At 34.3% G+C, this 14236-nt stretch overlaps 1 protein-coding gene across 2 annotated transcripts; it reads left to right on the top strand.

Moving 5' to 3' along the window:
• Positions 1–4380: 4380 nt before the first annotated feature.
• Positions 4381–13941, top strand: pix (ATP-binding cassette sub-family E member 1 pix). 2 transcript variants are annotated; one of them, XM_074171913.1, is made up of 10 exons: positions 4381–4520; positions 4649–4864; positions 4915–5130; positions 5188–5395; positions 5452–5638; positions 5694–5815; positions 5869–6153; positions 9284–9399; positions 13169–13365; positions 13550–13941. In XM_074171913.1, the coding sequence occupies exons 2-10, from the start codon at positions 4652–4654 to the stop codon at positions 13830–13832; spliced, it is 1827 nt and encodes a 608-aa protein (XP_074028014.1). In that variant the 5' UTR covers positions 4381–4520; positions 4649–4651; the 3' UTR covers positions 13833–13941. The 2 variants fall into 2 exon arrangements, with proteins under 2 accessions (XP_074028014.1, XP_074028013.1); XM_074171912.1 differs by having other exon boundaries at positions 4386–4520; positions 4612–4864.
• The last annotated feature ends 295 nt before the right edge of the window (positions 13942–14236 follow it).

Genomic DNA, 14236 nt, shown 5'->3' with positions numbered 1-14236 from the left:
CCACAAAGACCTCTAGATACCGATGTTGAATGAAATCACATAATAATATCAAACCTCAATGGTTATTACAAATATTCATTTCTAATTGAAAATTCTCTGTATCGAACCTCACAAACCGTACTGCTTATTAATCAAATCTGAGAACAAATCACAAATTTCTTTATCTGATTTTATGAAGCAAAGTTCATCATTACTTTTGAAATTCATATTTATCATTGTTATGAATTAGTTCATATGAAATAGTTTAATTTTGTCCCAGTAAACCACGCGCTTTATTATAAAGCCATACATAAATAAAAATCTAGTAGGTGGTAGAAAAAATGGCCTCATTTCCATAATCATTAATAATAAATCAATTTTTCTGTAGGAACTATTTGAACAGAATACATTTTCACCTGAAATGATATATTTTATAAATGTATACTGTCTCTCCGATTATCAACTAAACCAACCGCCTCTGTTTTATAGTCCAATTTACTTCCCGTAAACAAAGTTATGCTGCCTTCAATGTAAGGATGCAAAAGGCGTCTTACTGTCTTTTGTTACTCTCAGTTAGGATCAGACAGATTTTCAAAGAGTGGGGAACGGTACTCTAGCACATGAATCTATTCAATATGGGTGATAAAGACAGCCTATATGAAGTCGAAACAAATGAATTACTGTGGCCTCAAATATTTTGGCGCATGCGCCAAAAAGAACTGCCAGAACAAACTTTAAATAAGTGAGTTTGATATTCAACACACCTTGTGACTTCAATTAATTCGTAACCGCATATTATGGTGTTGGAAAAATTGACGTTTTCGCTTTTTATAATAATACATAATATTTCATTTAATAGAACGATGTGTTGGGATACCGTCTTCAGCAGTGAAAATTCAAGCTCAAATTTCATTCAATAGTAGGTATAAAGTAGTATTTCTCAAAGTCAAAGTGGGCGATAACGCACCCTTGTGAGCGCTGGAGGCCTATAGGGGGGCATTAAAGGCCACAGAGAAGATTGGGGGGCAATGAAGCGGTTTAGGGGGGCGATGATTAATTTAAAAATATTTCTTTGCTTTTAACACAAACTTTACCGCATCCTTTACGCTTAGCACGCGTTTCCTCGTGTAACGCCATCTAGGGGACCAGACAGTAACTATTTCCTGTCCGATAGTTGTCAAACTGTACAATAGATTGCGGTAAGCTTCAATGCGAAGCGAGAAGTTTCTAGTCTCCATTCTCGAAAGTACTAGGCCCGCCCGCTATCTCATATAAAAGCGCGCGCGCTATTCAGTTAGTAATGTATATGAGAGAACACGCAGAAAGCGTGTTTAATAGAATCAGATCGCACAACAACCCAGCGCTACGCGATCTACACGATGCGTTGAATTTTGATGACTGTAGATTCTGAGAAAGGGACTAACACCCAAGGCCGACCAAGCAGAACCAACGACCACCCCCACGAGTCGCCATCAGGCGACTCAGGTAAGCATAAAATAATCATATAAACTCTCTTTCAGGTAGGTTCAACGCAGAACAACTCGACCGCGATTCACTTTTCTTTAGATTCACTGAGGAATGCTCGACGCAAACAACAATAGCCGCCGGTTAGTTTTTGGAGGCCCCCATGCAAAAATTCAGTTAGGAATAGTCACGACAAAACAATTAACCGATCAGAAAGTACAAGCACCTAAAGGCTATCTTTCGACCAAAAGTCAGATGTCAATCTTGCTGAAGTGCCCATCAGTAAGTTGAGGACCGCTCGGAGAGGGGGGTGGATAGGAGTGGAGTATTGAGTTTTCCTCACAAATTAGTTGTGGGACCAAGTTTTTACTTTTACTTTAGGGCACTCAACCCGGGAGGGGGCATGGGGGGAGCCACTAATGTCATTCGACGATATTACGAAAACAAGTGAATTTAGTTAGCGACTAGCTAGGTACAGTGCTATACGTGCGGTGGTGAATACTGTGAGTGGTGTATTAGGAAGTTTTTAATACTCGATTCTTTACTTCGGCATTTTGAAAACATGATTATGTCGGAAACAAAAAAGAAGAAACGGCAGTCTAGCGCGGAATATATAAAATATGGATTTATTGAAAATCCCACAAATCTATCTTCGTCTATGTGCCTTCTCTATCAGAAAACATTTTCGAATGAAGCGATGAAACCATCAAGGCTAAAAGATCATTTGAATAAAATGCATTCAGATAAAAAAGACAACAGTGTGACTTATTTTCAAGAACTGGAAAAGAAACACTCAGCTCAGCCAACTGTGTCAAAACTTTTTTCAGCGGCTTCTATAAGCAAGACGACTACGGACTCCGAGCTTCCTACAATATCTCCTTGCTAATTTCTCAAACAGGTAAACCTCATATTATTGGAGAGGATTTAATTTTACCGGCAATAAAAGAAGTAATAACTACTACTGTGCTCCATACTGTGCTCCATAAACCGAAAAATTCCTTTGAGCAATAGTTCCGTGCAGAGACGAATTGATGAGATGGCTGAAAATATTGAAGAGTCATTGTGCCATCATCTAAAGACTTCTAAATTCTCAATTCAATTAGATGAGTCCGCTTTACCAACCAATGAAGCATTGTTGTTGTCATACGTGAGGTTTATTAAAAATGAGAAAATATATCAAGAACTACTATTTGCCAAAAATTTAGAGACGGATACAAAAGGAGAAACCATATATAATATACTGTGATGAGAAAGAAATTTCACTGAAGAATATTATATCAGCTGCTACGGATGGCGCTCCGGCTATGACAGGACGTCACAAAGACTTCATAGCGTACTTAAAAAAAAAATCCAGATGTACTTGCTGTACATTGCGTCATTCATAGGCAACATTTTGTTGTGAAAATTTGAGTGAGCGCCTCTCAATCACTGCAATATATCATCAAAGTAGCTAATACAATCCGAAACAGCTCTTCAAATGAGAGATGATTTAATCAGCTTTGTGTTGCTAACGATGAGGATTTCAACCGATTGCTATTTTACACAGAAGTGCGTTGTTATCAAGAGGTAACTGTCTGACTCGATTTTACAATCTATTTGACTATGTAATAGAATTCTTGGAAAACAAAGACAGAGAATTGCATGACAACCTCATCACTTCAAAGAATGATATTGCGTACTTGACAGACCTGTATAAATTATTTAATGATGTCAATCTTCAACTTCAAGGTGACGACTTGAATTTGATTAAGACACAAAATGTCATTGCTGCTTTTGTAGCCAAATTGCTCTTATACAATCTGCAGACGTGAGTTTCGCAATTTGTCAGCAGTATCCTTCAACAACGACGACTTGCTTGTTTACTGCCAACAGTTCTCTGTGGAGGACTTCCACAGTGACTGAGTCTGCAACTGAGTACTCTGAGGTTGCAGATTACCGAACGCGGTGACTTACGGCTGTTTTTGAGTAAATTCGAGCCTGATATTAACAAAATTGTTAAAAGTCATCAAATTCGTCCTTCACGTTAGATTAGTTTTAGAATTCAAATTTAAATGCTTGTTTTGATAACATGAATAAAAGTTTTCCCAATATTACAAAATGGTGTTTTACATTACAGTCATCAGAAAGTCTTATTTTCACATGACATACATAATTTAATTATTAAAATAATGTCTGCGATTGTGGTTCTTAAGATGTAGTGTAGTAAAAAAATTTGGGGGCGCTAGAAAATAATTAATTCTCGATGTGGGCGGTAGACAAAATAAGTTTGAGAACCTCTGGTATAAAGGATTTTGATCTACGGGCAAATAGGACATATGCAAAACCTTCGTCAGAAATAGGATCCATAATAACTATGGTTCTATCTTATGAACAAAATGGGGAAGAGGCATTCCGTGTATGAGAATTTGAACAAAAACAGATATAAGTAATAAGCCTGATACCCTAATAGGAACTTAATATTCGAAATATTCATCTCATCTCCCAACATACCTACTACACAGAAAATTGTTTTCTAATAGCATTTGTCAGTTCCTAACGAACATATGTTTATTAGTACGTATAGTACATAAAATGAGATACATATTATGTATTTCTTCTTGACTCCCAGCAGGAATTATTTGAAGTAAATGAAATTTCAGTTTTATATTTTATTGTCATTTTTATTAATTCCATTTGGAAATAGTTGACTTGAATGAATGTCATATTGAATAGATTACCGATATTTTTACGATATATATCACAGTTTACAATATATTCGACAAAAGTGTAGCCAATTTGATTTGGAATGGCCCTTTTTTTTCCAAGTGAAATATGAATCCAACTTATGGGTAATATTAAAGCCATGTATAAACCACTTTTACGCTGCATTCATTAAGGTGCTTTCAGCTTTTTTGTTCGAGACACGGCCACTCTTAAGTCCTCGTCGACACAGAATATTAGAACTCGACTTATCCGTGACATGTGTCAATTGTTATGATCGGTTTCTCTTTTTTCTTTTCTTTCCTCTTTGTATTTTCCTCATGGCAGTTCTTTGAGTAGCTGACGTTTCTTGTTGGATATTACAAAACTAGAAAAAGGTCAGAACTTTTCGAAATGACAATACAAATTGGCTCAATTTATATAATATAAACTTATAACTTAACGTTTGAAAAAACTTGACATTTTTAGGTTATATTCCAACATATTGGTGACTTTTTGTTTATAGAAAATGTCCAAAAGAAAAGCTCTCGAGGAGTCGGATAAGCTGACACGAATAGCTATAGTTAATGCAGATAAGTGTAAGCCTAAAAGATGCAGACAAGAATGCAAAAAATCCTGTCCTGTGGTTCGAATGGGAAAACTTTGTATTGAGGTATCTCCTAATAGCAAAATCGCTTCTATATCTGAAGAACTCTGCATTGGTTGTGGTATTTGTGTGAAGGTATATCTACATTACTCACAATGTTCTCCCTTCAATAGTATCTGTTTTAGAAATGTCCTTTTGAGGCCATCAATATTATAAATTTGCCAAGCAATTTGCAGAAGGAAACAACTCATAGATATGGCAAGAATTCCTTCAAACTTCATAGATTACCCATTCCACGTCCAGGAGAAGTACTAGGACTTGTAGGTACAAATGGTATAGGTAAATCAACTGCTTTAAAAATACTCGCTGGCAAGCAAAAACCTAACTTGGGTAAATATATGGTAAGATATGTTTTTTTTTTGTTTTAATGACATTATAGTATATTTATTTTACTACAGGACCCACCTGACTGGACTGAGATTCTAAGTCATTTCAGAGGAAGTGAACTACAAAACTATTTCACGAAAATTTTAGAGGATGATTTAAAAGCATTGATAAAACCTCAGTATGTTGATCAAATACCAAAAGCTATCAAAGGTACTGTTGGCCAGCTCCTTGATAGAAAAAATGAGCGAGAAAATGTAGAAGAAATTTGTCAAATGTTGGGTAAAGTTGTTTATTTGGGATCAAGAGCTTTTTGCACAGGTATAATTTTATTTTAGACCTTTCTAATATAAAGGAAAGAGAAATTGGTGCTTTATCTGGAGGAGAATTGCAGAGATTTGCATGTGCTATGGTTTGCATTCAAAATGGAGATATTTTCATGTTTGATGAACCATCTTCGTACTTGGATGTTAAACAACGTTTGAAAGCTGCCAGAACAATTCGTTCCCTTTTACATCCCAGCAAGTAGGTTTGACAATTTAGTTGGAAAAACTGATACTATTAATATTTTCCATTCCAGATTCATAATTGTTGTCGAACATGATCTGAGTGTACTTGATTACCTTTCTGATTTTATTTGTTGTCTTTATGGTGTTCCTGGTGCCTATGGAGTAGTTACCATGCCTTTCTCAGTACGTGAAGGTAAAGCTAGAATATTTTTTCATGAAGAAGTAATCTTAATTTTTTTTTAACAGGTATCAACATTTTTCTTGACGGTTTTGTACCAACAGAAAATTTGCGTTTCCGTGATGAATCCTTAGTTTTCAAAGTGGCGGAGTCTGCTACTGAAGAAGAGGTGAAACGAATGAATCATTATGAGTATCCCGCTATGGTAAAGACTATGGGTAACTTCCAGCTCACTGTTGTTAAGGGACAGTTTTCAGATTCAGAAATTCTTGTTTTACTTGGCGAAAATGGCACAGGAAAAACTACGTTCATAAGAATGTTGGCTGGCAATTTAGAAGCTGATAGTGGTTCAGGTAATTTGATTTATCTAACATTAAAACAAGTCGATTGGTTTACCAATGAAAAATAATATTGGTACATTCAATTCTATTTGGATTTCTTCAATGTCTCATATCATGTGACACATTTACACATTCAGATAGATATATGTGCCACTTCAGTGTGTACACATTTCAACTTGACAGTTTCAGTCTGCAGGTTTTTCAAATTATATATTGTAAGTAAATCAAGAGTCCCTTCAATAAGAATTATTCATATATACTACTAGGTACAAATAATACGACGGTCCATATGCTGCTGACTTATACAAGAACTTATACAGGGTGTTTCCTAAATATGGTACGAAATTTCAGATGATAATTTGTTAGGACATTTTGAGAAAAAAAGGTTTTATAAATTCATTTCTGTGATGAAAGAGGTTGAAGTATAAAAAAACATTGTTTATGGAATATAAATATCTTCAACATACACGTTCATTGCTATATATTTTCCACAACTTCACGGAGGGATGTACTGGTGCGCCTTGCATGCTTTACATCCAACTTTGATCCACTGCGGACATGACGCACTTTTCACAAGTCAACAAACAAGAAAACGAAAATAGACCTAACTAAAGTAAAACAGTATTTCATTAACAAAAACTTAGGGATAACACGAAAACACTATAAAAACTAATGTGTATTCTGTATTCTTTTGTTCAAAATGACTTCCAACGCACAATCGTGGTGCATCAGGACATTTTGTACAATAGTGTGCATTATCTTTTCTAATTTTATTTCTGCATCAGGACATTTTGTACAATAGTGTGCATTATCGTTTCTAATTTTATTTCTGCAACAAATTTTTCGTAGTTTTTGCATAATACTTCCGTTTTTATTTCTAGTTTAATTTTTCTTTGGTAAGTGAATCATAGTTGCTGTGCAGGTTTAGGATTGTTTGAAGACGATTCCACATTATCAATCAATCAATCACATTACTAGGGATGTAAGAACCCTCACTGTCACAATCATCCGATTCGAAATCAGTATTTTCAAGAATAATAAATAGTTTTCTTGTGTATTTTATTTTTCAATTTGAATTTTATGCTTTTTCAACCTGGGGTACTTGTGTCAAACGTCATGATTGACTTTAGAAATTTAAATAACGAATAACATCATTTTCAAACTAACCTTTCTATACATTCTCAGTTCTCTCTCAATAACTGCTGAAATATTTCTGCTGGTTATATTTAACAGCATGGAAAATACATCAAGGCCTTGGGCTCAAGGATTGAATATGAAGTTTTTAGGGGTACACGTTGATAAAGAACTAAATTTTCAATTTCATGTTAGGCAGTTAGGATAAATGATTACCTCGGGATGTTATGCATTGGATGTTGTGCACTGTGTTAGTAATCACATATTAAAAGGTAAGACTTCGTTAGCCCTTAGCTCGCACAAGTTTTGACTTCCAAGGGTTGTCATTCTTAGGGGTGCAACAACTGGTTAACGGAAAACATATTTTAAAACATATATAGCTGCAAACGAATCAGGTACAGGAACCTGCAAAAAAAAAGAAAACTACCGATTCTAAAAACAAATTTAATCAAAAAGTCATGCATTTATATTACTGCTGAAAGAATAATCATCTGCACACATAGAAATTAAACACACTGAAATTTATACTGTGTTCATAATAAATCTGAAAAAATACTTTCTGGATCTGAAGTTGTATAGTATTCCGGAATATTTTGAGACAGTATAACTCACCACAGTAGTTTTCATATTATTATTGTCATGTGTTTTATTTATTACATAATCTACTAGGTTAATTATATTTATTGTTATTGTTATGTATTTTATTGAATTTATATCAAGTGAATCATAGTATATAAAGGTATGTGTACGTTTATACTTTGTCAATAAGATATTTATGCCTTCAGACAATGAAGTATATTTTGAATTGGATTGAAATAAACATGATTTGAATACCAGGAGTATGAACACAACTTCTATAAAATCACTAGAAGGGGAAAGATGGTAAGTTTATTGATCAATTAACATTCAAACAATCTCTGCCTGAACTAAGTGAATCAAGTATATTGTCAACCTTATTATGGCTCTGAAGAGAAGACTGCAAAAAAGCTCGATCTACAAAGTGTTCATGGAAGACTATTGTAGGATAGGATATATCTCGGAGTGTGAAGGATCAGTAGGTGAAACATCCTTCCACTCACTTCATCATGAAATACTTAATGACAGTAGCTCAACTACAAAACTTTGAGAGTAGTGTTCAATGATTCTTCGAAAACATCAAAAACATGACTTTTTATGGTTTTATTGAGGTTCAGTAAACATTCAGCGGTGGTCTGCACGGATATTGCTAAGATATACTGCAGAGAGGTGATGCAGAGCATAGTTTATCAAAAAATAGTTTGGAGATCTGATCATTTTGATGAATTGAATGAGTTTACTCCAAATACTGTAACATAAGGTACGCGATCAGCCCCATTTCTAGAGATATGATGCTTAACACAACTGGGCATTGATAATTTTTTTTATTTGCATCAGCCACTGAGATTATTTAAACACACATTTATGTTGATGACATGTTAACTGGTACGGCAGAGACTGCTTTTAGCGTATGATCGTTTTTTTTTGTCATTAGGAATGATGGAATGGACTTATAAAATGTGTCCCTTGTTGGTGACAATGTTCATTTTGGAGTAGAGGATCAAAATAAAATTTTGGGTTCATATTGGTCGTTCAAACAGGATGTTTTTCAAATTTTCAATAGATTTTCCAAGAAACAAAATAGCTTACAAAACAAACAATACTATCCAGCATTTTTTAGAAACTGTATTGACGAATCTTATCCTCTCAAACTTATTTTATAAATTGTATTAACGTGTCTAAAAACTGTGTGTTTTTCTCTAGGACAAATGGGTCATTTGTTGACTTCGTTCACCCTCTTTATATCTGTTGGTTTATTTTTTTGTGGTTATTTTGAAGACATTGTTCACAACACCAACAGACACATTCAAAGACTCAGAGAAAAGAATATTTTCGTTTTATTCATTCTTCACAGAGGTTTCAATTTCACCTGATAACCATATAACTGGTTGAACACTTATATATAATAAATTACCTTTTGTTTTTTTTCTAGGTGATTTGATTCAGCTTCATATAAGTTACAAACCCCAGAAAATCAGCCCAAAATCCCAAGGATTAGTTCGCCAACTTTTACATGAGAAAATTCGAGATGCTTATATTCATCCACAGGTAATATTTTTCATTTTTTTCACACTACAGTGTTCAAGAATATCTAAAGACATTATGCTTTAAAATTTTGACTTCATAATTTGAATCATCAAAAATGTGTTTATATTTAAAACTCTTGTCATTTGGATTTTTTTCTCTCTACAACTCGCAAATGTCGCAAAATTCTATCAAAATAAAAAAAATTCTCAGAGGTTGATGACGTCAAATTCATCAATATTATTGTAGCTATCATGATGGCTGTATGATAGGATAGATCACATTCATTTTTCTTCCAGCCTACTCATGCATCTATACTAAAACCAATAATGATTGAGAGTAGAAGTAAGCCCAGTTGACAGCAAATCGGGGGCGTGCTTATTAATTTTTTAGAGGGTTAAGAATGAAAGAAAAATTCTTAGTACAATTAGTTAAAATATTCATACACATTTTTTATTTATTTCATTAAAACTTTGCAATATTCGTTGTAGTCATTAGGTGGGCCTTATCAAAACGGAGTAATAATCGTGGTAATTATAGTAGGTACCAAATAAATTAACAATATTAATAAAAAACACAATATATATATATATATATATATATATATATATATATATATATATATATATATATATATATATATGTCAGTCGGTAGCCAAGCGGTTCGGCGTGGGTGCTTTGTTCACTCACTCGAATTGACTGCCGTGTTGGTCGGTGGTTCAAGCCCCAGTCTGAACGATCGATCTTCACTTGCTACCGTCCAACCCGTGTTAGGAATCACACGTTAAAAGGTAAGACCTCGTTAATCCCTAGCTCGCACAAGTTTCGACTTCTGAGGGTTGTCGTTCGTAGGGGTGCGACAGCTGGTTAACGGAAAAACAGATTTTAAACAGATTTTAAACAGATATATATATATATATATATATATATATATATATATATATATATATATATATATATATATATATATATATATAACTTTTTTCACTATTGGGTTGCAGCAATTGATAAGTGAATTCTTTATAACTATTCTCAAGCTTTCGAGTAACTTAAACTCATCGTCAGGGGTACTAGAAAATACAAATTACAAATTTTTGATAATAGAATATAATATAAATGTAAATGTACAAATTTTCGTCTAATCTTCAACCTCAGATTCGTCACTGTTGCTACCGCTATCATCAAGGTGAATTATGATTGGTTCAATATTGTGTTCAATACGTCCCACATTTTTTGCTCCTCTTTTAAAACATGCTGCATGCATTTCTTCCAGTCTTCTGCAGAAACAGTTCGAATAGCTTCTTGTAGGTGATGTTGCACGTCCACTAATTTAAATGTTCTGTTTTCTCGTGCCACATATCCTTTTACTTGCGCCCAGATTAATTCTATTGGGTTTAATTCGCAGTGGTATGGTGGTAACCTTAAAACTGTAATTCCACGACTTAACGCCATTTCATCCTCTGCGAATTTTTTATATTTGTCTGTGTGTAATTTTGTTAGCTGAAGTAGTTCTGCCTTTAAACTATCTTTGTTATATTGGATGTTCTTATTAATTAACCATTCTTGAATTGCTGCTTTTTTCCATGATTGTTTCGGTAATGGTTCTAAATGCCGACTATGGTATGGGGCATTGTCCATGACGATGACAGACCCAGGTTCCACAAGTTGAATGATACCTTCAAACCATTTTTCAAACACCTCCGCATTCATCTCTTCATGATAGTCGCCTGTTTTCTTAGATTTAAATATTAATTCACCATTTGGTAAAAATCCACTGTCGCTTCCTATATGCGTAACCATCAGACGACTACCTTTTCCAGATGGCTGTTTTAACCCAACTGACAAACCTTCAATAAAGGCTTGTCGTGCACTTGTTATATTAACATCCTGCCATACTTTTTTGACCGGATGTCCTTGGTTAACCCATGTCTGGTCCATGAAGTACAATTTTTTTTTGAGCTTCCGAAATTCGTCAATTTTTCTTAGATAGTTTCTTCTCCATGCTATTATTTCTTGACGTTCAATGAGAATGCTTTTTCTGTCAACTTTTCCGTATGTAAATTTCATTTCGTGTACAAGTTTCCTAAAAATTTCTTTACCCATTTTTGGGACCAATTCATGATCGCTAAGTGCCTCCAGAACTGTTTGTAGTGTGGGCAGCTCATTTCTGAAAAAGAAACTGTGAATAGTTCTGCGTATACTGGTTTTGGCTTCTTCATCAACTGTGATTTTTTTTCGTCCGCTACTAGTTTTTGGCGTTTGTACGTCCCCATGAATTTCTGCTTCTCTTAGTATTTTGTAATTTATCTTTTGTAATTGTGGAACTTAATGATGTAGAAATGCCCGGTTCGTTATTCGGAGGTACACACGTAGAATTACAGCACATATGCACAAAGTCATCTTTTGGTGGCTGATGATCTCTTTCAAGACAGTGAAATACTCGCAGTACAATTTGTTTTTCTCTTACTGACCGAGACTCTGACCGTTTTACCTTTTTCGACGTGGAAGGCCCGACCATGTCTCCCATTTTTTGAGTAGTTTGAGAACGGTGTAGAAATATAATTATGTAATGCTTAAACACTTATTAGCACTATTATTTTCACCAATTGTTATCACAACACGTCGATTGCTGACTAACTTAACTGTAAAACGTACAATTCACGCTGTATAATTCACAAACCAATGATACGCTCATGGCTGCAAGTACATTAGTGAGGACTGCAACGATGAGATGGAAGTTACGGTAAAGTGACAAAGACAGAAATATCGTTGCGTACAGCGTTGCCACTAGTTGTAATAAATATCTAACACTATACAGAAAATAATGAATTTTAACTGATCAGTAATCAGGAAATGTATAAGTATTACTCATTACAAGCTCATTACCGATTTTTGTCATAAATAACACCTTTTAATCGTACTAGTATTGTGTATTATCTATAATTTGCCACAACCTACAACTCTACTGCTTACTATATTTTGATTCTGCTATAAACTGGTAACGTAAAATTTAGATATGACAACGCGCTTTACTCTCAATCATTATTGGTTTTACTAAAGCTCTTATCATTGTTTGGCTTCGTCTTGAAAAAATATTGGAATGAGCTAAAAGTGCAAACCCATCCTTTTCTGAAGGCTCATTGGTTTTAGTTATTAACTTAGAGGCCATTTGAAAACATTTTCCCATGTTACACTTGACTTTCAAAAATAAACATTTCTATATCTGTACCTCAGATTTCTCAATAGTACAGTTATCACATAAAGACCTATATTTCTTCAACTCCGTGCCAGGTTAAATAATAATAATAATATTCATTCACCATTTGTGATACATAGCGTGTATATGTATATAGTAGATCAATAATTAAATGAAATAAAGAATATATATATATATATATATATATATATATATATATATATATATGTATGTAGTTCATTTAAGGTCATATGGGTTTGCATATTCGACCTAATTTCAAATTTTAAATCTCCATTGCATATGGTGTTCTACAAAGCAGGTTTCAAAACACGTGTTAGATTCGCTAAATAACAATTTTTCAGAGCAATACTCAACAATTAGACCCAATAGAGTCGGTTGCTTTCAGAGTTGCAAGAGATGTGTTTTCATTTGAACAAATATACTTATGACATAACTATTCCTACATTTAAAACGTTTTTTACATTTCATTTTGTATACCTTTTACATCTCAACAAATATCCTCTATTCTTGTTGACATCTGTATTCCATTGTAAATATGATTATTTTGTGTATTTCATCTTTCTCTTTTTACTTCAGTTCATTGCCGATGTGATGAAACCTTTGAAAATTGAGGACATCATCGATCAAGAAGTTCAAAACTTGTCGGGAGGAGAATTGCAAAGAGTTGCCATGACACTTTGTTTGGGAAAGCCTGCAGATGTCTATCTTATCGACGAACCTAGTGCTTACCTTGATTCTGAGCAACGTTTAGTCGCAGCTAAAGTGATAAAAAGGTGAGAACTGTAGAAAAAAGGTTCAACCCATAATGGAAATATATTCTACTATATTTAAAGTAGTAAAATTATTAATTTTTGGATGCACATGTTTGTGAAATAAAAATCAAACACTAATGTATAAAAGCAATTCTATTCTTTAAAAAAATCACTATGTGGTTACTGAAATTGTATTTTTTTCCAGATTTATTATTCATGCCAAGAAGACTGGTTTTGTAGTAGAGCACGATTTTATCATGGCAACATACTTAGCAGATCGTGTTATTGTATTTGAAGGTTCACCATCTCTGAAGACCACTGCACATGCTCCTCAAACCCTTTTAGCTGGTATGAATCGGTTTTTGGAGTTGCTGGGTATCACTTTCAGACGCGATCCTAATAACTTCCGACCTAGGATCAATAAACTGGAATCTGTGAAAGATTGTGAGCAGAAGAGAGCTGGACAGTATTTCTTTTTGGAAGATTGAACTGCTTTGTATCAGTGTTGAAACAGTACACCAGAAAATTTTCCAGTTCTGATTATATATTTTATTCATATGTATGATCTGGAAAATAAAAGAAATACCCTAATTTCAATATATTCTTTTACTTTTGATTGGTCTGTAGCCGGTCGGTTCGACGTGGGTGCTTTGTTCACTCACTCAATTGATTGCCGTGTTGGTCGGTGGCTCAAGCTGCAGGCTGAACGATCTATTTTCATTTGCTATCCACCAACCCATGTTAGGAGTCACACGTTAAAAGGTAAGACCTCATTAGTCCTTAGCTCGCACAAGTTTCAACTTCTGAGGGTTGTCGTTCGTAGGGGTGCGACAGCTGGTTAACGGAGAAACATATTTTAAACATGGTTAGAATTAGTGTTGGATGTAGTAAG

Source organism: Leptinotarsa decemlineata, unplaced genomic scaffold (assembly GCF_025532065.1).
Source record: "Leptinotarsa decemlineata unplaced genomic scaffold, Ldec_3_MD MMD2_tig00000035_RagTag_RagTag, whole genome shotgun sequence".
NCBI lineage: Eukaryota > Metazoa > Arthropoda > Insecta > Coleoptera > Chrysomelidae > Leptinotarsa > Leptinotarsa decemlineata.
The sequence above is the reverse complement of the archived record's forward strand: the minus strand, read 5'-3'. Positions and strand labels throughout refer to the sequence as shown.